At 41.3% G+C, this 25,729-nt stretch overlaps 1 protein-coding gene across 1 annotated transcript in view; it reads right to left on the reverse strand.

Moving 5' to 3' along the window:
* Nucleotides 1-25,729, reverse strand: part of PLA2G4A (phospholipase A2 group IVA) — an 86,446-nt gene that overhangs the window by 38,201 nt on the left and 22,516 nt on the right. The window contains exons 4-7 of the mRNA XM_050901323.1: nt 23,496-23,577; nt 7,566-7,714; nt 3,842-3,955; nt 578-615 (exon numbers count right to left, since the gene is read on the reverse strand). Of these exons, the coding sequence (XP_050757280.1) occupies nt 578-615; nt 3,842-3,955; nt 7,566-7,714; nt 23,496-23,577 (383 nt within the window). The remainder of the gene's footprint in view (nt 1-577; nt 616-3,841; nt 3,956-7,565; nt 7,715-23,495; nt 23,578-25,729) is intronic.

Consider the following 25,729-nt stretch of genomic DNA (forward strand, 5'->3'; position numbering starts at 1 on the left):
AAGGAAAAAAAAATGGAAAAAAAAAAGGTTGGCATCCGCTTAGCTTTACACATGGTGAAATCCTGGCCCTACTGAGATCTTCACCTTTGACTTCAGTACTGCATGGTATTAACATTCAAACACATTTCAGGGGCAGCTTTGTAACGAGTATCCATATAGGCTAAAAGTTAACGTGAGACGCAAAGTTACCGCGGAAGGTAAAATAATGAGGATAACAGCTGAACCTGATGTCTATGCATTTATTAGAGAAAAAGTGCTTGAAAAGGACAGCACTTAACATAAACCAGGATGAGAAATTCATATATGATGGCCTTGTTCCCGCAAACATTTGGAAAGGGCACACCTATTAGTACAGGTAATGGTGTTTAAGTCAATGATAGAATTACAATGTGAAAATAACCCTCAATTTTAAAATCTCCTGACTTTACACTACTTAGTATTTCTATGTTAAAACAAGGAATTTTTGCACTCTACCTGACATGTTTTTAAGAAAATTCTAAAGAACAGAGTAAAATAAAAAATACCTTTGCTGCTAATACATTCTCCACCTTTTTTTTTTTAAATATGAGATACTTACCATACTTCAAGAGACAATTCCAAAGTCATTTCTGTGACCTAAACAACAAATATTTAAATATGGTTACACCACTTACAGAGGGAAAAAAACACAAACACACCTGGAACATAAACTTACTATTACTGTCACAATTTTTTTTTAAATCACTTTTTTTAAAAAGGAGGACATTTCTGGAATACATGAATGAGTCTCTTTCCTACGGAACTTTTTTTTTAAAAGCACTAGCACTGAATACAGTGGAAAATGCTGCTAGGTGCTGCTAGGTCCTGACTTTCATTCATCAGATCCCATTGTCTTGGCTTTCTTCCACTGACAATCACTTTTTGACAGTGCTATTCATCTTTGGCCTGAAGGGATCTAATTGTCTTCACACACTCATGATCCTTTGTTTCTACTGCCAGCCACAATCTATCTGCCACTTGCTTCCCAGTTCACTGGGTAAACTTCATACTCAACTCGTACCTGAAACAAAGACTTGTAAGGGAATGACTGCTCTGTGTTCCACATGAGCCACCAAGTGTCTTTCCAGAGTTAAATATGCTTAAATTATCGATGAGGAAGAGTGATTGCTTACAAGTTTCTGAAAGATGCAAGGAAACTAATAAATGTCACTACATAATGATTTCACTTGCAGACCACATAGAACTACCTGACCCATAAGCTATGGGTTGGTCTCCCCTTGCCTTTCATAGAGCACTTAAAGGGGTTGTCTGCAGGCAAAAGGTTAAAAAATGATGGTTAAAGCACCAATTGCATGTTAGGCAAAATCCAAGAGTACAAGGTTGCTAGAGCTAAGACAGAATGGACATTTTCATCTCCCCGAGCTCTCTCATACGCAATGGCCACTGACACATTGGTACAGCCTTGTAGGAGCGTAACAGACACACACAGTGTCTTGTTTCACTCTGCCTCTAGCTATAAACGGATTATCCTCCTCGTTTGTGGTATGCAATCACTAGGAACGGAGCTAGAACACCTCAGACTGAACGTTTGCTTGACTCTTATACAGAGCAGTTAAGGATATGGTAGGGCAAAGCTGCCTCTGGCTTCCCACATCTCGCGTACCTGCCGACGGGCCGGGTAAAACCTGGCACTCCACTCCTGCCCTCTGAAATGGGAATTGTAAATGAGGTAGCGTATTAACAGGGTGGTGGGAGAAAGAAAAGGCAAAGAAACAACAAAGGAAGAACATGAAGAAACAGAGTGAAGAGTCATTTAGGGAAATACTTCAAAGACAGGGTAGTAATTACATTATTCCAGCACCTGATATTACTAATTTAGAAAGCACTTCAGAAACCACGCAGTGATCCAATGGTTGAAAAAAAATGTACGCATGCAGTATTAAATAAACCCTTGAAGTGAAATGTTCCAATAGGGAAATAGCTTGCCATTCTCTATACCTTATACAGACTACCACAGAAATCTCAGGAATACACGTTGTGTATACAAATTGTCTACATTGGGCTCAACCTGACTTGATGTTCCCTTACTATTTGCTTACAAATTTCAGCGTGTATTTGGCTTTTTTCATTGATTTTTTCCCCCATGTTCTCTACCAAGCTTTGCTGAGTGCTGATGAGAAGTTAAGGCATATCCGTAATATGGCACAGCCTTATATTATTGGCATGAGCTTTGTAAACTGCGTTTTCGAAATTTATTTATCAGCTCTTTCTCACTACTTCACCTCGCACCTGGCAGAACCAGGCATCTGCAGTCAGCCCACACTCTGGAAGTCCAAGAGTTACTGAAGCACTTAGTGAAATAAATATGCAGAAACTTCCAAAAATGCAGTAACTTTACAAAAAAAAAAAAAAAAAGAAAAAAAAGGAGGGTATCAAAATTCCAACTGCCCTAAGGCTACGCCTAATTAACCGCTAAATCTTACATTTTAAACTCTCCAATTTCCAATAAATAGGCCTTAACCAGTTATTTGCTGCAACCACACTTTTAAAGTTATATCACATGGAAAACAGCAGAGCAGTCACAAATCAAGACCTCTGACCATATAATAAACCATAGCCCAAAACAGAAATGCGGACAGTATTTATACATATAGTATATGCATACTATATATAATATAAAGATAACCAGATGTGATGGATATAACTACAAGTACTGAATTATGTTCAGAATGGCCTGTGATATCTTACTTTAATAAATGACAATACTTTAGTACGTGCAGAACAAGCTCAATTACACACAGATTTAACAACAATTTCCAGGAGTTACCGTGCAGGCAGACAATCCCTGTTAAACTGAACCCACCTGGTTTGTATACGTGTTTAAAGAGAATAATCCAATTAATGCATTATTACATGTTAACTAGGGCTGTGTTACAACAAGCCATTTATTGAAAGTGAAACATATAATAATAAAAGAATTTCTGTTAGCTTTCCGGAAGCCACAGGCATCAGCAGTCGAGGTAATATACCGACCAGCAAACTCTGCGTAACCTCTCACGTTAACAAAGACCATTAAACTAAATTAAATCAAGTGGTGCAGAAACTGGTTTAGCAAGTGAAAGTTTGAAACTAGACTTTCAAAGAGGATTCTCTCAGCAGGGACACTAAGGCATTCAGTGGCACTGTTTTTCTTCATTCTCCTCTCAGCAGGACTGTAAGAAGATAAATACAGTACCTTCAGGCCAGCACTCTGTGTATAACCATGGGCAACTGTGAATGCTTAGAAAACAAGCTTCAGAACAAGGTATGCAGAGAACAATCCTCACCTGAGATACTCCCTCCCGTGCTCCCAAATATTCTGCTATTTCCTGACTGAAAGGCTGCCACCCTTACCCCCTCCATGATATATTCTAATCCCTTCTTGAATTCAAAACTTAGCTCTATATTAAGAAAACACATACGTACATAGTACTGAGGTAGACTGATGGGATCAGAAATAGCCTTGAATTTCCTTTCAACTAGGAATATGCACTTCTGACAAGTATCAAGAGCAGGCCAAACGTTTTTCTTATGCTTCAACAAAATGACTGAGGGAATACTCAAGTAACATCAGACTCAGTGAGAGTCCTTAGGACACATCACTTAGCCTTTATAAACACCATCCTCTACTGATTTGTGAAGCAGCTTTATCTAACCAGAATGTGGCACAGATAAAATTCAGACACCTGATAAAGGACTGAAACGTGATATGTCCTGGTCTACACAATAGTTTAGGTCTCTCAGTTCAGGTGCTCTTTTAAGAACTTTCCATCACGTTCAAAGCTGCACCAACAAAGGCAAAGCTATGAATGTTGCAACTTACATCATTGAAAGTTAACTGGACTTCCTTCTTCTCTCCTAGTTTCAGAGAAGATATAGGAAATGTGGATGTGCCAAGAGTCTCATCCATAACGTAGTTGGCATCCATCAAAGTAACCTAGAAAAGATACACGAGCGTTCAATTCTACTTTGATAAATCCCTTCTTAATTCCATACAGCCTATGCCTAAAGTAACAAAAAATTATATGGAAAAGGAATAGGCTTAACCCAACCCAGTCAACACCTGATGTCAACAGACATGTTCTTTTAAAACAGGGTAAGCTCATGTATAGTGTCGGTGGCACCTTCAAGGCAATCAATTGCATGAGTACGACAGTATCATTTACAAAGGGTTTTTTATCCGAGCACCTTTCTGTCAGTAAATCTCACCACCTTTCTAAGCAGACATAATAACTTCAAATTATACATATAAAATACACAATTACTTCCAATTTCCAGTTAGTCAAACTTCTCTATGGAGAAACTTATATAGTTTCAAATGGGATACACCAAAAAACATACAGCAACTTTTCCGTGAAGATAGAATCCACACATCCTAGCCTTGTATCTACAGACCAAGATTTTTATAGCAATGACTTGGCAAAATGTGCGGCATTCCAAATTACACAAAGCTCTTCTCTGTATCTAGCCAGATCTTCAAGTCTCTTCTCATATTCTCCGTGTCAGAGCATATACCTTTTCAAAATGTGATACTATCCAAAGAGGTATGTGGATACCACAGAACACTGTTCAATGCTTTTGCTCTAATCCATGTGGGTCTACGTCTAGCAGTCTTTCTTCTCAGTGGCAGCCTTCCAAGTTCTCAAGTAAGATATTCAGAAAGAATTTCAAATTGCCATTTACATGGTTTCTATTAAATGAGTTCTCCAGACTCATTTGGCTTATGATTTTTTTCCACTTTGTGGAATTGTATCTTCTAAAATATCATATGTTTGCAGCTTGGACCATATCTTTTGCATAAAATGAATGGAATCAAGATACAATCACTTGAATAACTAGTTGCTACATCTGTGTTCAGCCTCTTCTCAGCTATAAAGAATCTTCTTCATCCTGTGCCACAAGCAACCCTTTGAAACGATGAACTGTATTTTAGGACAGAACTCATTATTTTAATGGCATCTATGTTCTTCTGTTTCCTTGCAGAACTTTATGCCCATTGCTGTAATCTCCAAGGGCTGTCTTTAAAACCAACAGCAACGGCAAAAACTTCTCAATGGGATTTTGGAGAGCTTCTTACACTTCAGAGTGAAAACTGCACTTGGGATAGAGTTAAAGATTTAGATTAAAATAATCTGAGGAGTCGAGAGGATTGTGGAGTCTGTGTGAGCCTGGGAATTCACAAAGAGGTTTTGGGTGGGGAGGTGGTTTCACAGATTCGAATTCTGGCACTGCACTCCATGCAGAACCCAAAGGCTCTGCCGGGCACTGTGTGTGTGTACAACAATGGCAGAACACAAACGTCAGTTTTAACCTAAAAACTATACCTTTCATGGTGAAGAGAATGTTTACCATGAACAATGCATATATGTGTATGCAAATGTACATATCAACCACAATTAACCATTATTACATGGAATCACTGGCTCTTTGCAGGCAATTTTCATGGAATTTCATAGCATGTGTCTCAGAAACCAGCAACAGTCTTTAGTTATTGTAAAGATATATTTCCAAATTCTACTTATAATCAACCTTCTTGTGTTCTGTTACAGGAGACAGAGACTTGCAGAACCTGGCAGTATGCTATGGCCATACTGCGCTGGAAATCAACAGCGTGCCAGCTTATAAAATCCTGTACTTTATAACAATTGCATAAAACCATGCTAAAAACTGAGAAACACCTTACAAAATGTTAGCCAAATTACAAAAGATGTTTTAGTAACTGGGGGTTCTTACCCTGGTGGGAAATGAGCTACTCACATTGTTACCACATGGTCAAAAATATCTGAGATCGTTTAACAGTAAGAAATTAATGGCTTGCCAGCATCTCAACTTCTTCACATCAGAATGCATAAAGATACAGAGTATAAGAGGTGGCACTGTTCCCAAGAAGGCAGCAGGTAAGCCATTGGCCGCTGTTGTTTGTGACTTTAATAATTTATCCTTTAAAAATCCTTGAACCCAATTTTGTACTCAACAAATTCATACATTGCTAGTGAAGCTGCCTAAGTGCAAATACAAGCAGAATCTGACCCAGTCTTTATACAATGTCAGCAAAACCAAGGGACTGTATTTTAACTATTATTTGCTATTCCTCAGTTCACCGTTCTGCTTATCTTTTGAAGAGCATGAGAGCTGCTATAGATCACATCAATTATTTAGCCAGCTGTAGCTCCTGCAGATCTTCCAAAAAAGCACAGGATCTGCAGAGACAGGTAAAACTCTCTGCCCCAGGACTTCTATTAGAATCCACAAAGGCTTTATCAGGTGAAATTGAAACAATTTTTAGTTCCCATACTGCAACAAAGGCAGGTTGATGAACCCAAGTTTTTCTTTTCTTCTTCCTATTTCCACAAATGCTTTCTCACGAAGAAGCCAGAATCACTCCATTCCTCTTTCTAATTCCTGATATCTATTTGCCTGACTTGTTATTAGAAAGCAAGAACTAAGTTAGAGATTTCAAACTTTTCTCAAGTTTCATGTGGCCAGTTTGCATGTCTATAACCAAAACGTTTAGTAAGAATCAACTCAGGTAACTGTTGCACCTGACCAGCTGGTGGAAGCTATTTTGGGTAATCTGCTTTCTGCATAGCTGTAGTGAAGTTACCGTGAGTTCCCACGTATTGTTATCTCTTGCGCAGGATGCATACAACAGTTCTTCATGCTCCATTGAGCTGATCATGGGATTCTTCCTCCCCAAACTGTAGAACCTACCCCTCTCCCCAAGAACACAGGGAGCCTTGTAGGAAGCACAATTCAATTTTCAGATCTTGAACAGTTTAGCCCCAAGAGATTATGGTTACTAGCTCAATGAAAAGCTTCACAGGCTTTAGCTTCTGTCCCAGTCGGCCAATTTAGACTGAAACTCCGTAAGCTTGGGTCAGAAGACTTCGTGTGTTAGGGCCATCCCCTACGAAGAACCAAGCTAACAAGGGGCTACAGATAACCTCAAATGCTTGCCATACCCACTTACACAGTAGTTACACTTAACGCTCACCTTTTGTACACAACCCAGAAAGGCTTAACATACTGAGACTCAGCGGTGGCTTAGTCAACAAGCCTGCACATGGAGTAAGAGTACCCAACACATCACTGGGTGGGCTACTCAGCCCTTGGCTCCAGGCATAGAGGATACAGCAGAACCATGCTTCTGCTTTCTGTCTCCTCAGGGAGAAGCAGGGAATGAGAGACTTGACTTTACCCCCACCTATTCACTGTCCATAATAGTTGAATCAGTGTAGGAAGCAGGGAGAAAATAATTTATGGATGATGTGAAGAACAGTAAGCCACTAGCCCTCATGAGCAGTCCGAGAGATGACTCAGAGGCATATCTTATAATGACTCTCAAGGCTACTCCTTGAATAATACAATTTATACCACTCCTCTTGCTTAGCACCATGCCTAAAGGCAAAAACCAGCCTTTAATGTTTAAAGAAAAGTTGTAATCTTGAGACAATAGATGCCACACACGTACAAGCTACTGTTATTTTAACCTTCCAGACATTGTACAACTTCCATTTTCACAGATGTAGCTCAGCCATGTGATTTACCTCAAGAACATTCTCTTGGTTGGGGTCCAAAATGAACTCAAAGGTCTCGTTCCACACAGGATTCACATCGTTATTGAAATGTTTCGTTCTCTTCCTGCAATCAGGGGCGGATGGGATGAACAGCTCCACATAGGGATCTGGAGTGTCAACTACAGAGCAAAACAGATGTTCAAGTTAGGTAAAACTCAAGTTTGGGTTGTAATAATCAATACAATTATGTGAAACCACAGACCACCTCATGGTCTATGACAGAAAAATATTCAACTATATAAATCACATAAATATAATGACAGGAATGATACATTGATATTAACAATCTCCCCAAAAGAAACAGACATTATGCTTTTAAGAGGGGAGGAGAAAGGCCTTGAACAAACAGAATGGCACTGGGACTGATTCAAGTTTACTGGAAATATGTACACTTCTACCAGGCAGTGGTAATTATTTTTAGAAGCTTTTACCCCTTCCTCTCTTTCTAGCCTTTAATTACTTTGGCTTGTGTCACAGAAGTAAGTATTCCACAAAAACAGTCTTCAGTTAATGAAAACAAGCAGCTTGGTATACGGTTTTTGATCCTCTTTCACCTTTGTTGGTTTGGCAATCAAAGGAAATCAGTCAGGCTACTTATGTACTGCTAAACACAGCGTAAGGAGAGCTGTTCAAATCTGAAGCCACTGCAATCACCAGAGCTTTGGGGAGGTCACCACAGAATCAAGATCTTATTTACAGAGTATATTTGAATAACAACTGTGCAGAACACTAACTGAAAATATAGAAACATATGCCAACTATACCTAATCAGAATTATCAGTGGGACAAAAATACACGTTGACAAAACTCATCTGATGTGTCTAATAGCCATTCCTGAGAGCAAAGAATGCATTGTTGGCAGCCCTAAAAATCCTACCTTTCGCATCAGTTAAAGCATGGAATTTTTTTCTGTCCAGTGAGGTTTTTCCTGTCCAATGAGGCTTTTTTTCTGTTGAATTGGGCCAATGCTGATGTAGTCCTTTACAGATTTCTCTAAAACATTGCTCAGATGCTTCACAGGAGAGCATGGGAAGTTCTTTCTGTGGTTTTGGTGATCATGAAAAGCCACCTCCTCTGCTGTGGTAATACGCGCGCACCTTTCCAGCATCCTCTCTTCAAAGTTTGTCTTCTGCTTTAGTGAAACATTTTCAAGCAAATACAATACCCACCACAAACAAGAATCCTTTCCTTAAAGGTCTCTTTTTGAAAGAGATTAAAACCCATTACTAGGTAAAACAGGTCTGAACTTTCCTCCTTGTACACTCTTCAAGTCTAAAGATACTTTTTTCAACAAAGCCAAATGTTTTTAGAGACTCATGGATTTCAATAAAATGTTATCAGTGAGATTGTTGAGGCCCAGAATCACATGGTCATTTCAGCTGGGAGAAGGAGGCAAAGAGCAAAACAAAGAAGTCTGATACTTTCAAATGGGAATTAATCGTCTTTTGGAAAAAAGAACAACCAAACCACCAAAAAAAGGCTTTTTGAAACCACTCAGGAGGTTCTGTATGTGTACCAGGGCAGAACAGAATCAAAACTCAAAACGTTTGGCCTCCCAGCAGTTCTAGTGGGGAATTTCAGCCAGACCTAATGTGCCTTCTGATGCCATTGCCAAACATAAAAGATACTGAACTTACCCACAAAGTATTTTAAATATCTCTGGAGATGCAGAATAACACGCAAGGGTCATGCTTTGAATTAATTATTCCTCTAGCTAGGGAAACTTTAGGGACAGTAAACAAACTTTCTCCTAGACTCAGGCTCCCTCAATTAAAATTCTGTATGTAAACAGACTTTGTGATTCAAAGATTTCACTGTGTGAGAACTTCCTTGGACTGCTACAACGTTCCCCAGAAGTTCTTAGGGAGTTTTACACTGTGCTCCGTATCTGTGGGGCTTAGCTAATTGCTACGATTTGGCAGGTCACACTGCTACCTGTATAATTAACAAGCAGCTATTTAAAGTTGGGGATCAGTGTGGAAAGCCTTTAAATAGCAATCCTTATTAGCTCCTAAGAATTTATGTCTGATCTTGTCTCTGATTTAAAGTCAGGGGAACAGGGGGATCAACCCCCAAGTGTTTTTTAAATCTGTTTTCTCACTGGCAGATGTAACTAATTGCCAACTTTTACTGAATACATTAGCTCCCTTGAATTACCACACAACATTGTGCCAGAAAGAAGGGAATAAAGGCCCCTTGAAACTAAACAGCAAAATATATACCGAAATCAGAAGTGACAAGATCTCTGGTAAATCTGGATATCGAGCAACTACTTTGGCAACAAACACTACAGACTTGCTCTGCCAAGAGACTGAACTTGCCTACAAAAGCTCGGTTTTTAACCGAAATACTGGTGCTGAACAGTGTTCTGGGCAAAACGTCAATGCTTCCCTTTCCATTCTATTTTTTATGTGATTATGTGATCAGCCCTAACTATAAGTTACAAAACTCTAATTTTTTCTTTTAAATGCAAACAGCAAATGGCTTCCCATCTGCATTCAAAATTCCAAAGCATGTGGAAACCCCATACCACTGCACAGCTGGCATACAGATGCCATTAGTAACTTCCTATCAGACAGACTCCAAATAAGTGTTGAAACAGAAACTAAACCCAAGGCACGGAACAACTAAACTTAGAAAAATCAGTCTTCGTAACTCAGTATTGCCAAGCCGCCCCCTCACTCCCTGCCTTTATTATCTTTTTTAACCCGAGGCAAAGAGTTAATCATCTGCCCTTTCATGTCTGAAAGTTTATTTTGTGCTATTTTCAATTAAGAAAATGAAAATCTATTCTAACTTCCTTCTTCAGATGAAGAGGAAAAATACTGGAAGACTGTGTGCTCTGATTAAGATATTGCTATAAGCTATACTATATTAATCAAAATCTTACTCCTTATTAGTGGTTGGGGACCAAAAACTAGCTACCAGCAATCTGGCAAGTAACACAAAAGTATTCACTTAATGTATTTCAAAACATTAAAGTTATCAAATGCAGATAAAACAGAGTGTGTATCCTTTTGCATGGATGTATTTACTCCTGTTTGTGTTTTTGCTAGTTGATTTGCCAGGTATGTTTTTCAAAAAAACTGATCTGAAAATGTAAGTGAAAAGTAGCTTGGTCACTGCAGTTATCTATATTTTGAATTTAAAAGGAAGCATCTTTATGAAATGGTTTATAGGTCAAAAGCTGATGTTCTGCGAGTGTAATCAATACAAGAGAATTATCTATGGAAAGACAACACTGTCGTGGAATTGCTCTTTTATTTTAGCAGCCTGCTTGAAATACCAACCACAGACTTTTCAAAGAAGCAACATGTAAGAATTTGTACTTCTTCCTCAGGACACTTCTGAAGAAAACGAAGTTTCTATACAGCTCAGCTAGGCTCCGGGCTATTCTTTGTGCAAGCATTCTCGCATGATTCCTCCATAATTCGCGGGCTAGCTATCTGCAGTGCATCTCAACTTTTTAATGTAGGTAAAGTTTGGAAGGTTTGCAAATGGAAAACTTGGAAGGTTTGCAAATGGACACATGCACTACCATAAGACAGTGACTGTATGGTATGACTCCATATTCCTCTCTTCCTGGCACTCTTGGACTATTTACAGTAAGTGCCTCAACATGTGCATGCAACTAAAACACCGTACTTCTCCCAGTGTCAAAAAGCTTCATGCATAACAGCACAGATAGCACTCTGGAATAGAGGGACCAGACTCCATTAGTATTTCTCAGGAAAAAACGAATATGAACTGACAATTAAGTACAAGTGTATCTAAAACCCCATCTTTACACTAAAAAATAAGATTAAGAGTTTCAGCATTGATGTCAATGGAACTAACAGAGGGTCCTGCAATTAGCAGCTTATAGCTAGATGAATTATAAAGGTAATTAACAAAATGTTCATAATAATCTTTTTGTATGATTTACAGCATCCACCAAATCTCCAGGGGTTGAAGACAGATATCCCATAACAAAAGCAGAGTCGGCATCTAAACTGTTATTTTTAAACACACTGGCTTAAGAAATGGCTGAGAGGTAGGAAGTAAGGATCCAATGACTTTTCCTCATTTGATTTATCTCCTGGTTAAATAATTGCTATAGAATTCTATCTCTAAATTACATTATGAATCATGAAGTGAAACACACAATGGACAGTAATTAGGATCAATCATTTTCACATTAAAAATGAGTAATGCTTTAAGCAATCTGTCTATTAAAGAAACCTGTAAAATTTTCTACAATGACTGGAAACCATTTGATCTTATGTTACTAATTTGGTGAGAAGACTGTCATCAGGCCCCCATATTAATATAATTAATATTTCAGACATATAATTTATACTTCAGTCATTCCAATTTCAATTATTTCAGTAGCATAATAGACGTAAAGAAACTATAGAAAGCCTGTTCAAGCATAAAATACCAAGGATGAAGCCACTACAATCATACATTAAAATTTATCTCATTTGTCCACCCAGAGTTGAAAGAAATGCAAAGTTCTTGAAGTATTCCAAAATCTGGTTTGCTACAAAAAAGTTCTGCACCATAAGAATTTTTCTTTTTTTTTCTCCATGAGCATGTCATAAACACTTGTGATCATAATGGATATTAAATAAAATTATATTAACTTTAATTTCAGTTAATATATGCATCACCATTATAGAAAGTAAATCTGGATCCAGATTTTTTGGACCCATGATCTCCAGATACCATGTTTATGCAATTACAGGAATATTCCAGCAAGTACCTGGCAGAACTTCCTTAAAGAACTATGTTAGTTTGGTTCATTGGAGTTTTTTGCCTTCTGGTTAACCAACATCCTCCACCATTAAGTGCAACCCCATTCATAAAATCTTACTGGTGGTCCCAAATGACCACCTTTGTCTACTTTCCACCATTTTTTTGGCTTCCTGCACTACAGTACATCTTGGTGAGTACAAAGTCACATGCAGCTGAGCGGCTTGACTGAGGCCAGGCTAACAACGGGAATTGCTGGACTACCTCCCTCTCCTCCGAGGGGAAGGAAGCTAAAAAATTCCAGCTGTGCTTATGCATAAGCGATTCTGGCTGGGGAAGGGAGCTCAAGCAGGCTCTGCAGCACATACTCACTGCTGTCGGGCTGCAGGGCTCCTCTGCATTTTACAGAAGTTATCGAACCTACCATTTCCCTAGAGAAACCCGAAGCAGGGGGCACGAAGGCGTTTCCAACCGGTTGAACATTAACTAGCATCGATCACAGTAAACCAGCATGGCAGGAGCTACACGAATCTCTTCCTAGGCCAGAAACATAGTTTTGATGTGTGTTTAAACATATAACTGAATTTTTATTCAAATAGTGAATTTTATGGGGCTCACTGAACAATATGCTTTGCAGTGGAATGGAAATATGATTTGGTCTCTCTGCCACAGTCAGGTGAAAATGTAATGAATTTTAAAATCATGTCTTTTCCCAGTTTAATGTGACTTTCCAGTTTTAAAAAAGGGAATTCTTAAAAACAGTACTTTAATTGTCAAATATCAATAATTCCCAAATAATTAATGTTTCCCAAACAACATATTAACAGATATATGAATTATTAGATTTGGCTTACCCTTGCTCTGCCGCACACTAGTGAAAGGACAGACTAACACAAGGGCCTAAAAAAAGATGTCTCCTGTGTTCAGGAGAACATAGGCACCAGTAATTGATTAATTAATTCACTATCAGATGGGCAAGGAGGAATGGAAACAAGGCAGAGCCACAAGGTCCCCCATACAGCTGCCAGCAATGCCACCTGGCCGTGTGATGGGATGGAGGGGATGGTAAACAGTCCGATTAGGCTACTGGGTGCTCAGGGTAAGACATCAGCTTGGCGTCCCCTCCCTGCCAATTCACAGGCAACAAACAAGTATGTAGAGTCTTTGCTGCGGAGGCTGGCGGTCTCATTTTGGAAACCAAGATGTTCTTCTCCCGCCTGAAGAGGTGGAGCCCAGGAATGCCAGGAGCAGAACTGGCTGTGTCAGTCTGCCGCATACAAAAGCATCTCATCACCCTCTTAGGTAATCTTTGCATTAAAAACTACCGCAGCCACACAATCACGAGCCCCCCGTTCAATACCATAAAACACTGCAGCAGCTAACAGCGACAAGGCCGAACTTTTGATCTGTCTTTTTAGATTTGTTCTGAATTTCCATTTTCAAAGAGGACTGTAGCTGAGTCCACTATGAATTCAGGCCTCCCATTCATATGGAGCAGATACTTCTGAGAGTCTTCAAACGGAAAAAATCATAGTCTAGCAGCAATACAGATGCTAGACTAAGAGTCTGGAGGCATACCAGACAGCCACAGGGAACCTAAAATACCCAGGAGTACACACAGAGATTGCCAGTAAGGGGTCCCAAGGAGGCGATGACAGTTTATTTGCTGCCTGTGTTGAAGGTACCATAGGGAATGCCAGGGCTTTTGGCCTTCATCTTCAAGAGGGATTTTGCAAAGGGGATGATGCAGTGCGAGATTTCATGAGCGGAAGGTGACTACAAGTAAAGTAAGGCAGCTCCCAAAGCAGCAGCTATGCTATGAGAAATCCTGTGATTGGGTAATACATTTATTAGACATTATTAGTGCCTTTTATTACAGTGCTTTTCATCTCCGGTGTTACTTAAGTGAAGGAAAGAACTGAACTCCCAGCACAGGCACTGCACTACCACCCAGTTTACTGGGGTGGGACACCACTAGAGGTTTCGCTGATCCAGCCTTGAAAGGAAAAAAAAAAAAAAAAACAACCAAGTCAGCTGAACCCTTCACAGGTTCAAACCAAATTTGTAGAAGTGCCAAGACCAAAAAAATATTCACTTCTCTAGGTTATCTGTACAGTTTCCTTTACAGACAGACAGCAGTGAAAAGTGACTAAAACATTAGCTTGCAATAGGCCAGAGAAAAATCTGTTTTTCTAGTAGTGTGCCAGAATCTAAGGGGTTTGGGGTTTTTTTTTTAATTAATTTAAATGCCTAGTTCTTAAGAGCTTTTTCAGTGTTAAACTTGTGAAATGCCTCACTCCAACAAAGACACAAGCAGGAGAGAAGAAACAGGCGGCGTGGCTGCCTAGCTCAGCTATGACTGTGGGTCCACGGTAATGCCAGATCTGGGCAGTGATAATTTGGCCTAGAGTAGGTTTAGGCATATCATCGCATTCCTGATAAATTACTCAAAACCCACAATATGACTTTTATTCCAGATTTATGTTAGTTGATGGAGTATAGATTATTCCTAGTCTGGCATAAAGTCTGCTAATACAAATTGAAACTGGCAAGGTTTTCTGAATCCGCCGAACAAGTTTACACTGGATCTGTTTGGTATCATGAGGTTTTAGAGGTTTTGGTCCTCTACCAGCAGCCCTAGAGCTTGATTTACTATATTGCTGAAGTGCAGTCTCCAGGCCTTTGAGTGAGAAGAGGTTCTTCCCTTGACTTTTTAATTCAGACAGTTGTCAGGAACGTTTTAAAAACCTGGAGCCATCCTAACTGGGCAGAACCGTAGCTGAGTATAGGCTGAGGATGGCTACGTAAACATCACATCTTAGTAAAACCATCATCATTGCTACTGCAAGCAATTACAGGAAACTCAAAAATAAAGTGACACCTGTGAATTGTTTCTGCCCCAACCTCGCCGCTCAGTCGGGTTATTACAGGCATTTAATTTACAGGACCGAAGAATGGATTGCAAAGCACTTAGTCAGAACAGCATATGCACATCAATGTTAACACATCCATAAAGGGAAAGGGATGATTGTGCATATGAGTTAATCTGTCCAACTAAGCACGGCACAGCCTAGCATTAAGCAGACGTTCCCCGTATTTCAACTGTCCTGTAGCACTGTTGGCCGGATGCTTTGATAGAGCATAGTTTTTAGTGACAGGCTTTACAAAAGTGTTCCTTTCTGTAGTGATGAAGATGAGGAAGGCTGATTTTTTTTTTCTCCCTTTCAGAACACATTCAGTCAGAAATACATAAATGAACACATTTATTTATTTATTTGTAAAAACTTTTCTTTGATACAGACCGATATGTGGGACAGTTAGCATCCTGCAAAATGGAAGACAGTAACCAGAGGATGCTTCAAATCACACTTTTAAAAAAACATTTTCAAAACAAATTAAAAGTCTTCTTCATGCAGTAGATAGCAACCTACAGAACTCCTTATCAAAGACGCTGTAGATGAGAAGATTTATGTGGATTCAAGGGAAACCAGTGAAGCTTATGCAAGAGAAACTCAGTGAGGGCTACTAATTACATCAGAAGCACATCCAGCTCAGGGAGTCCCTTACTGAAGACAGCTGAGTGCTTGGAGAGGATCAAAGGAAAGTATCACATGCTTACCCTGTTCATATTTTTCCTTTGTATCTGACTATGACTGATGTTCTTCCTGATTCTCCCTTAGGATCAGGCATTAGCCCAACCCTAACAAAACTTCAAAGCCCTCCCTGGGAAAGGGGATGAGAGGGAAAAGAAAAGAAAGCAGGAAGAAATCAAATTATTACAGAGGACAAATGGAATAAAAGGAGGGAGACCCCTCCTAAATGGAGGGAATGAAAGGCTCAAACTGGAGAAACAGTGGTGCTCACAACTCCCTGGAGGAGAGCCCCACCATAAAGTTCTGCCTGGAGACATGACAGCACATGAAACAGAAACAGTTCCCAGTCATCGTCAAGCTCCATTCTCCTGGGGATGCAGTTGGTCACAGCGTGGCAAGGGCCTCAACCAGAGAGACAAGGAGGTCCTTCAACCAGAGTATCAAGCAAGATGGATCCCTGGTCTAAGCCAGCATGACTACTTTGATGTTATCATTACAGTGTAACGGAGTAACAGGAGAGCCTTCCTCTAGGATGAAAACAAGTTTTCACTAACATTTTACAGAAACAGTCCCTGCCTCAGTAGCTACATGGCAAGTACTCAGAGACAGAATTTGGTTCTCATTGAAAAGGTATTTTTGCAACTGGAAAGAGCAGCATTTTCTGGATCAGTTTCACTGTGGAACACATGAGCCTGTTTCCAAAACGACTTTCATCTCCCAGCTCTGCTTCTGGCTAACCCTACAACAGGGCAAAAATATTGCACGAGTCAAGGAAACTGAAATCTAGTCTACAGTTGCCTCAATGTTAGACTGAGATCTGCAGTAGACATTTCATAAGCAGTTGTTACTAGTATTGCTCATTTTTGAAGATACCCATCTTTTAAGGATACATATTTCAGTACCAGCCTATGGCTCTAGAGCCAGAGTCAGCTGCTATGGTTGGTGATGGAGCACGGACCACCACAGGACACGACCAACAGCAGGGCTGACACACGGGCTGTCGGGAAGAGTCAAATCAAAAGGGGCTGCTGAAGCCCACAGAGCTTGGTCAACCTGGGACCCAGCTGCCCATCCAGGCCACCCTAGCACAGACTGGAGCAGCATGGGTCCAAATGGGAACATTTCTGTCTCCTTCCTGCGAGATACTTCCAGCACTCCTCCTCTGCTTTGCTCTGTTAGGCATGTAGTACATCTTACGGCTCCCGGCCACGTGAAGATCTGCATGTGCAGCTTGTAGGACTTGGAAGGTTGGCCAACTCTGACCTACTTTTTCCAAGTTGTTAGGCTGGCAAAGGGGAGGAGTTTGGCTTGTTTTCCTCTTGAAGCTCCCTTGCAAAAATCAGGTCCTGCTTCAGGGCCTTGCAAGGAAGAGCATTATCTGATGACACTTCAGCGGTTAGATCAAGTATGCTATAGCTAAGTCAGGGTGCAAGACTGGCCAGCTGTGATACAGAGAACAGTTGGATTAGTACTGAATGAGCTGCTGTGACACAAACCGTTGTGTCCCTGCTCTAATACAAGCAGGCAAATCTCCAATTTCTTCCCTTTCAGCTAGCTCAGGTTTAAAACACTGCACACGTAGCCCTAAACTGTACTAGACTACTGTGACCCTGGCTTTAAATAAGCCAGCTTCAACACCAGGAGCTATGGCTCATAGGGAACACAACCCCAGAGCAAAGGCCTATGAAGAGAGAAACGGTGACTGAAACTGCACTGGACATCACCTCCTCTTTCCCCTCCACATTGCTGAAGCAGATCCTACAGCCAGGGCCAGAGGCTGGCTGTCGTGGTTTAACCCCAGTCAGCAGCCAAGCACCACACAGCCGCTCCCCCTCACTCCCCGTCCCGTCATCCATCCGTCCGTCCCCCTCCCGGTGGGACAGGGAAGAGAATCAGGAAAGAAGGCAGAACTCGTGGGTTGAGATAAGAACAGTTTAATAACTAAAGTAAAATACAATATTAATAATAATGAAATATAGAATAATAGTAGTAATGAAAAGGAATATAACAAAAAAAAAAGAAAAAAAAAGAGGGGGGGGAAGGGGAAAAAAAAAAACCCAGTGATGCACAATGCAATTGCTCACCACCCGCTGACCGATGCCAGAGCCGCGATTCGTGCCTCCCGGCCAACTTCCCCCTGTTTATATACTGGGCATGACGTTCCATGGTATGGAATACCCCTTTGGCTAGTTGGGGTCAGCTGCCCCGGCCATGCTCCCTCCCAGCTTCTTGCACACCTGCTTGCTGGCAGAGCATGGGAGACTGAAAAGTCCTTGGCTTAAGATAAGCGCTACTTAGCAACAACTAAAACATCAGCATGTTATCAACATCATTCTCACACTAAATCCAAACCACAGCACTGTACCAGCTACTAAGAAGAGAGTTAACTCTGTCCCAGCCCAAACCAGGACACTGCCACTGCAGGCAGGGAAAGGCGCACACTCATCCCACGCAGTGCCACAGCTCCTTGTTTCCTTTGGAGAAGCAGGAGGCAACCAGGAGGCACGTCAGGGACACTGCCCCAGCAGAAGAACGTCTCCTTGACTTGCAGGGGACGTCTGTTGCTGGCTGCAGCAGCAACTCTGCCAAGAGCCACTTATAGGAGCTCCTTTCCATCTCCACGTTAGCAAGTTTTGCAACCAGGGTTGAGGTCTGTTGACTGGACTGCTCCCAACACTTTAACTTGTTTATCTGAGCAGCCGAACTACAGTGGAAATGCATCTTTAATTCCAACTGGGTGGACAGAAACTGGGATAGAAGCTGAGTACCAGTATCACGAGCTATCCAAACTTTAAACATTTTTATTTTTAAGAAAAGACTTTTTCCCTAAAATGCCCAGAATTACACTGTTTATTATCGTAGCATCAAAAGTAGATGAAGCAAATAAAAGCTGCAAATCCAAAACAGGATTAAGCAAGATTAGTGATCATTAAGAGTAGAGTCATACAACTGGTTTCCTTTGTAGATGCTACCAATTCTTTTGAAAGCCAGTTTACTTAAGAAAAACAGATCTTTAAAGATGTAAGACAAATTTTACAATGCTTCCTTTGGCCCAGTTTGCAATGAAGCCCCCTGAAAATCCAGAAGGGGAGAGATCCTATGGAAAGAAGAACCACAGTTTGCAAGTATTTCTGTTCCAGAATGCCGCAGTTTGGGATTCCGGTCTTTTTCTACAAGTTCTTGTACTGTCATGGAAATAAGGAAAGGCTCTACAGCATGGTGTGGTATCTGGAGTAGATTCAAAACTAAACATCCACTATGGAAGAACTCATTGGACTGGAGGCAAGGTCTTTTCCAAAAGCTCCAGTCAGAAAAGTGATTTTACAAGGTCTATTGACCCCTGCGACCAGCAGAAAGCTAAGCAATTAAGATAATTAAATCCTCACCAAAAAACATGCAGATTTTGAGATATTCCATCTTGTATTGGGTTTAAGTGGCATGTTTTGGGCAGCAGGGGTGTAGGGGGGCTGCAGGGATGGCTTCTGTGAGGAGATACCAGAAGCTGCCCCCATGTCAAACAGAGCCAGTTTTAGCTGGCTCCAAGATGGACCAGCTGCTAGCCAAGGCTGAGCCCATCAGCAGCACTGGTGGTACCTCTGTGATAACATATTTAAGAAAGCGTAAAAAACACGGCACAGTAGCTGTGAGAGAGGAAGGAGAAAGTGTGAAAGAAGCAACTCTGCAGATACCAAGTCAGTGAAGAAGGAGGGGGAGGAGGTGGCTCCAGGTGCCAGAGCAGAGATTCCCCCATAGTGATGCAGGTTGTCCCCCTGCAGCCCGTGGAGGACCACGGTGGAGTAGAGATCCACACTAAAGCCACGCTGGAGAAGGTAGATGTGCCCTGAAGGAAGTTACAGCCCACGTAGAGCCTATGCAGGAGCAGACTCCTGTCAGGAGCTGTGGCCCATGGAGAGGAGCCCAGGCAGGAACAGATTTTCTGGCAGGAACCGTGGCCCGTGAGGGACCCATGCTGGAGCAGTGTGTTCCTCAAGGACTGTACCCCATGGAAAGGGCCCATGCTGGAGCAGTTCTTGAAGGACTGCAGCCCATGGGAAGGACCCACATTAGAGAAGGTCATGAAGGACTTTATGCTGTGGGAGGGATCACACGCTGGAGCAGGGGAAGTGTGAGAAAGGAGGAGTGGCAGAGACAACATGTTATAAACTGACTGCAACCCCCATTCCCCCCCCCTGCAGTGCTTGGGGGGATGTAGAACAGTCAGGAGTGAAGCTGAGCATGGGAAGAAGGGAGGTGTAGGGGGGAAGGTGTTTTTAGTTTTATTTCTAACTATCCTACTCTGTTACAATTAATTGGCAATAAATTAAATTCCCCAAATTGAGTCTGTTTTGCCTGTGACTGTAATATGTAAGTGATCTCCCTGTCCTCATCTTGACCTATGAGAACTTTTCATTGTATTTTCTCCCCCCATCCTGTTGATGGAGGGGGAGCGATAGAGCGGCTTGGTGGCAGTTGCTTATCTCACAAATCTTCCAGCCTGTAAAAAGACTTGGCCAGAAGAGTTGAGTACAGCTATTAGAGCAGCAGTCACTAATTAGAATTTAAGTCTTTTGTAAAGATAGAGCTGCATCGATTGGATGTTGATAGGACAGTATCTAGAGTGCGAGAGTCACCTTGAAAGAGACACCATAAAATTAAAACAAGTGAAATCAGTAAAAGAAATACTCCTATACGAAGGCAACAGTAAATGGGCAGATACATCAAATAAGAAAGGACTTGAACGAACTCCTGGGAAAGGGGGAGTCTGCTATCAAAACTCTTTTTTTCCCCCCCTCCCAAACATCCTCATTTATCATCCCCACACACACATTCGCAGAATGACAAACTGGTGTAAGTAGACTAACTTCTTTCATATATGAAAAGCATTTGCATGGAAGCAATGATGCAATTATTGCCATTTTTATTTATTTTGATGTGCTTTATCAGTGAGAAACAAAAGCAGCTACTGTAGCTTAGCTACTCAGATCCTGGTATGACCCAGATTCAGATTTGACTGCTTGTCTTTGTCAGATCACTCTACAAAAATTTTAAAGTTTACAGAGACAATGGGAAACCTCAGCCAAATAAAATAAATAGAGGGCTGGAAGCTATCCTGGCTCCAGCTTTCTCTGTTGTTCCAGCCACCCAGATCAGCCAGGACACTCAAAATATGTTTTGAATCAGCAGTGCTATGTGTGTGAACCGTTCACTCAAGGAAACACATTGCCTGTGGAAGTTACAGTGTAGTGGGCACCTATTACCTAGTTTTAATATCACACAAACAGCAAAATTATAAGCACTTCCACATATTTAATAAACTTAGATTTACTCAGATCTTTCACAGCTATTCCAAAAAGTTTTGGAAAGACTCATATGGAAAAAAGAAAAGCAAAACATTATACAAAATCTCTCATGTTCCCCAGGACCTCCATCACCACCACAATATAAAATTACCTCTCTTCCCCACAGAGCAGTCACTGTATACACAAACTGGAGCAACAACAGCAGAATAAATTAGGAGAAACCTACCAGAAGAGTCAACAGCTTGGCAGTGTCCATCACGGGACAGCAACACTCAGGTACCCACCCCAACCAAGGCATCTCATATTATGTATCACAGCCACCTTCCCTGGTAGTGAATCCTATCCTTGAGATCAGCAACCCAATGTAAAAGTTCAGAAATTCCTTCAACAAGTTACAGTTTTGGCGAACCAAATGAAAAAAAAAAAGTATATATTGGCTGGCACAATCAACTGTAAAGACCCTCCACCTTTCTTAAGTAATTAACGTGACTATTGATTTGATCAAATAGCTTCCAGGCTCCAACACACCAAGCTTTGTATATACACGGGAAATAAAAACATTTTTCATTTTCCCAAAATAAAAACAGAAGCAATGATCTGTTTTTTTTCACTTCGGGGGATTTGCCAGGACTCCAAGAACAAGCCCCGGGAACTTGGAAGCTCACTCAGAGATGCCCCAAAGCACAGGTGCCTCAGGTTACAGAGCACTCGTAGCTGCCTCAGACAGGAAACCAAGCAGGTTTCAGTAGCCCTTGAGCATAGTTCTGTCAGGTTTTATCAAAATAAAAAGTTCTTCCTGAGTAGCTTTTTGGTTTTGATGACTTGGTAAGATAAGAGTTTTGTCTGGAAAAAAATCCAATTATATTGATGGATAATATATGGAATTTATACTACAGGACCATACTTGTCCAGGGGGATGGGATTAAAAAAAAAAAAAAAAAAAAAAAAGGTCTTCTGGCTTTCTTCACCCTTTCCATACTCCATTTAATATCTCCCTTCCCACATTCCCCACACTGTCTCATGACAGAGACCTCTGTGTCTGAGAACCTGTGTCTTTCCATTTAACCCATCTTCTTACACATACAAATCTGTGGGCCCCTTGTTCAACTCTCTACAGCACTTTTCCCAAGGTCTTCTTATATAAAGACCCTCTCAGAGACCACCAGGATAACAATCCACTGCATCTTCTCTGTGTGCTCCTTTCCTTCACCCCACAGTAGATGCTAAATAGATTCCCAATTCCTCTTTCTCCCCTTCTGCCAGGGCTCCCCTCTCTCCTCTCATACTTGGGGCTCTTGAACATTCCCCTTCCAACTGTCCCTCCCACTTACCCCCCAAGTTTAATATCAACAGTAGACACTAGTTAAGAAAAAAAAACCAAAACTGTTAACCCACTGAAGCAAAGCTGTGTGTGAGAGCAGCTGCTGTAGTTTGACCTGAAAGCAGTTTCCAGGAACGTGCTGGGAGAGAAACAATTGCATGTCAAACAAGCCTGATGGGAGAGCAGGAGCGAGGCACCACACTCATCTTCCCAGCCCCAGCCTGCAAGTCTTGGGCTATGCAACGCTCTGCATGAAGCACCAGGGAAAGGGAGAGACGACCTGACAGCAAAACAGTCATAAGCAAGGAAGTGGGAATATTCTTTCTACAGATTCAGCCAATATATTATTCTCTCCCTCTTCCCCTCTTAAGAGCAGACAAGAGTTTTCATGGGTCATTCTTCCTAGTGGTTTCCTGTTCAGCTACTAAGTCCTTAGGCTCAGAAGCCTAACAGAGAGCGGAAGAAGTGCTGGTGTCTTATATAGCTCTCCACCACGAGATCTGCCTATCCATTTTGGATTTTTTTTCATTTTTTTTTCTTCTTACTGCATTGACTCAGCAGAGCTCTGCGCTTCTTTCTTTTTAAGTGTTCCCACCACCAAACCACAGCCTTTTGAAGATACAGCAATTGCCAGTTTCACTATACTCAGAACAGCACTTCCGACTGAGCCAAAAAACTAAGTGTAGGTGTTGCTTGCTTGTAGGCAAATTGTTTACAACTCACTCAGCTTTTTTGGATCAATGGAAAGAAGGAGCGGCAAATCTGCTTTCTGTGTTAGAGTGAGTGAGCAATGAAATGGGTACATTGCCCTAGCTTTAACAAGCAAGACAAAAAAAAACCACCAACCCACTAACAATCATTTAATGCATGACAAGCTTGATGTGTCATCTGCCCCTGCCTACGACAACAGTCACCTAGAAGAAAGAGACAAAATAGAAAAAGAAATACTCACGCATGTCACCAATCGCTCCTTTTGTGACATTTGTGGCTTTCCTTACTGTCACAGTGAATATGTGTGAATACTGGTGTTCCACCTGGAAGTCAAAGAGTTAGAGGTGATTAAGCTCCAGAACCAAAAACCACCTATCAAAATAGGTTTTATTTTGTCCAAAAACTGAGAGAGAGAAATCACCCAGTCAAAACGTAAGTGAAACTCATACTGGATAGAGCATCTTACAGCTGAACTGCACCCTGTAGCTTTACTGAAAGGTCAGACCTTATACTAGGGTTGCTTGATTTTCCTGCAGCCACACCTACTAACCTCAATGAATAACACTCCTCTTCTCTACAGAACCTGCTTTAAGGCATTTAGTCAGTCAGGGACAACTTGGTACGGTAAGAAAAAAATAAAGAGGGGGCTATTTTACAGTGTGCTTGTCTTTGTAATTACCTTCCCCTAGTAAAAAGAATGGGTGCAATTATTTCAAAGTATATGTTCTGGAACAGATATATGCATACTGCACACGCAAGGCATATAGTTAGTAATGCACAGAATATACCTTTTTAGTACACATCAATATTCAAAGTGCAAGTGTCCTTAAGACAATGGAGGGAAGGTGAAAAGCAAGCTGTTAAAACATTCACAAGTAAGTTTCATGCAGTTTCTGGAGCCTCCTGTTTCCTGCAAAGCCCAAGCACACAGCAGGAGCTGCCTTTCTAAGAGCAGGTCTGTCCTGAACAAACTAGGGAAGTAGAAAGAGACATGAAATTAAGAAACAAAAGTAAAAACCTTAATGAAAAGAGGTCAGTAACTCACACCTATTGTTATTTTATCTACATAGCCGTAAGTTTGACCAACCTACGGAATACCATTATGAGAATCACCACTGCATACTGCAAGACAGACAACATTGGCCTTTACAGAGCCTGTGGGTAAGTTTTACGTATTAGAGCCAGGATCAGGTCTCGCACAATTGCCCCTCAGCACTTATATCTACACTGCTATCTTAAAGCCAGTCTTAAGACACTCAAGCTGTCTGACTGCCCACAGTGCCTAGACATTGACTCACGTGCCGGTACAACCTGGAGGGCACTAGCTCACTCTCCTGCAACAGAAACAACTTGGGCACCAGGAGGGGACCACCTCACACCTGAGCTCTGCCTCTACAAAGAGCATCATGCCCAAGCTGCCTGGCTCTTACACCTCAAGCCACTGTATCAAAAGCATACCTCCTATGGGACCTCAGGCAGTCACCTATCGTATACAGTGATACACCCCCACCTCAGGTTTCCATTTCTAGAACTGAAACAGTGGTGTTTTCCATCTTTTCCTAACCATCCATCAACTTTGTGAAATACATTAAAATAAACACTGTACATCAGTCATTGGGACCAAAACAACTAACCACATATTAAAGGTCTTACAACATATTCCAATCAGAAGAAAAAGGGGTAAGTACCAGAATCAGGAAACTCACTGAAGTTTATTTAAAATGACAGACAATACCCTTGATCTGGGACACGCTTATTCAGGCTGTGCCTGGTGCTTTCTTGCTATGTTTTCACCTAGATACTTCCCTTTTTTTTTTTTTTTTTTTTTTTTTTTTAAAAAAACAACCCCTTTGTCCTGGTTTCAGCTGGGATAGAGTTAATTTTCTTCTTAGTAGCTGGTACAGTGCTGTGTTTTGGATTTAGTGTGAGAATGATGTTGATAACACGCTGATGTTTCAGTTGTTGCTAAGTAGTGCTTATCCTAAGCCAAGGACTTTTCATTTTCCCATGCTCTGCCAGCAAGCAGGGGTGCAAGAAGCTGGGAGGGAGCACGGCCGGGGCAGCTGACCTGAACTAGCCAAAGGGGTATTCCATACCATGGAACGTCATGCCCAGTATATAAACTGGGGGGAGTTGGCCGGGAGGCGCGGATCGCTGCTCGGGCATCGGTCAGCAGGTGGTGAGCAATTGCATTGTGCATCACTAGTCTTTTCTTGGGTGTTACTTCTCTTTTTTTGTTATATTCCTTTTCATTACAATTATTATATTATTATTCTTAGTTAGCGGTGTATTTTATTTTACTTTAGTTATTAAACCGTTCTTATCTCAACCCACAAGTTTTACTTCTTTTTCCCTCCTCCCCACCCCACTTGGAGGGGGAAGGGGGAAGCGGCTGCGTGGTGCTGAGTTGCTGGCGGGGGTTAAACCACGACACCCTTTTTAAAGGAACAAACAGATAAGCCAACAAAACCCTTC

The sequence above is a fragment of the Gymnogyps californianus genome, chromosome 8, assembly GCF_018139145.2.
Source record: "Gymnogyps californianus isolate 813 chromosome 8, ASM1813914v2, whole genome shotgun sequence".
In the NCBI taxonomy this organism is placed as follows: domain Eukaryota; kingdom Metazoa; phylum Chordata; class Aves; order Accipitriformes; family Cathartidae; genus Gymnogyps; species Gymnogyps californianus.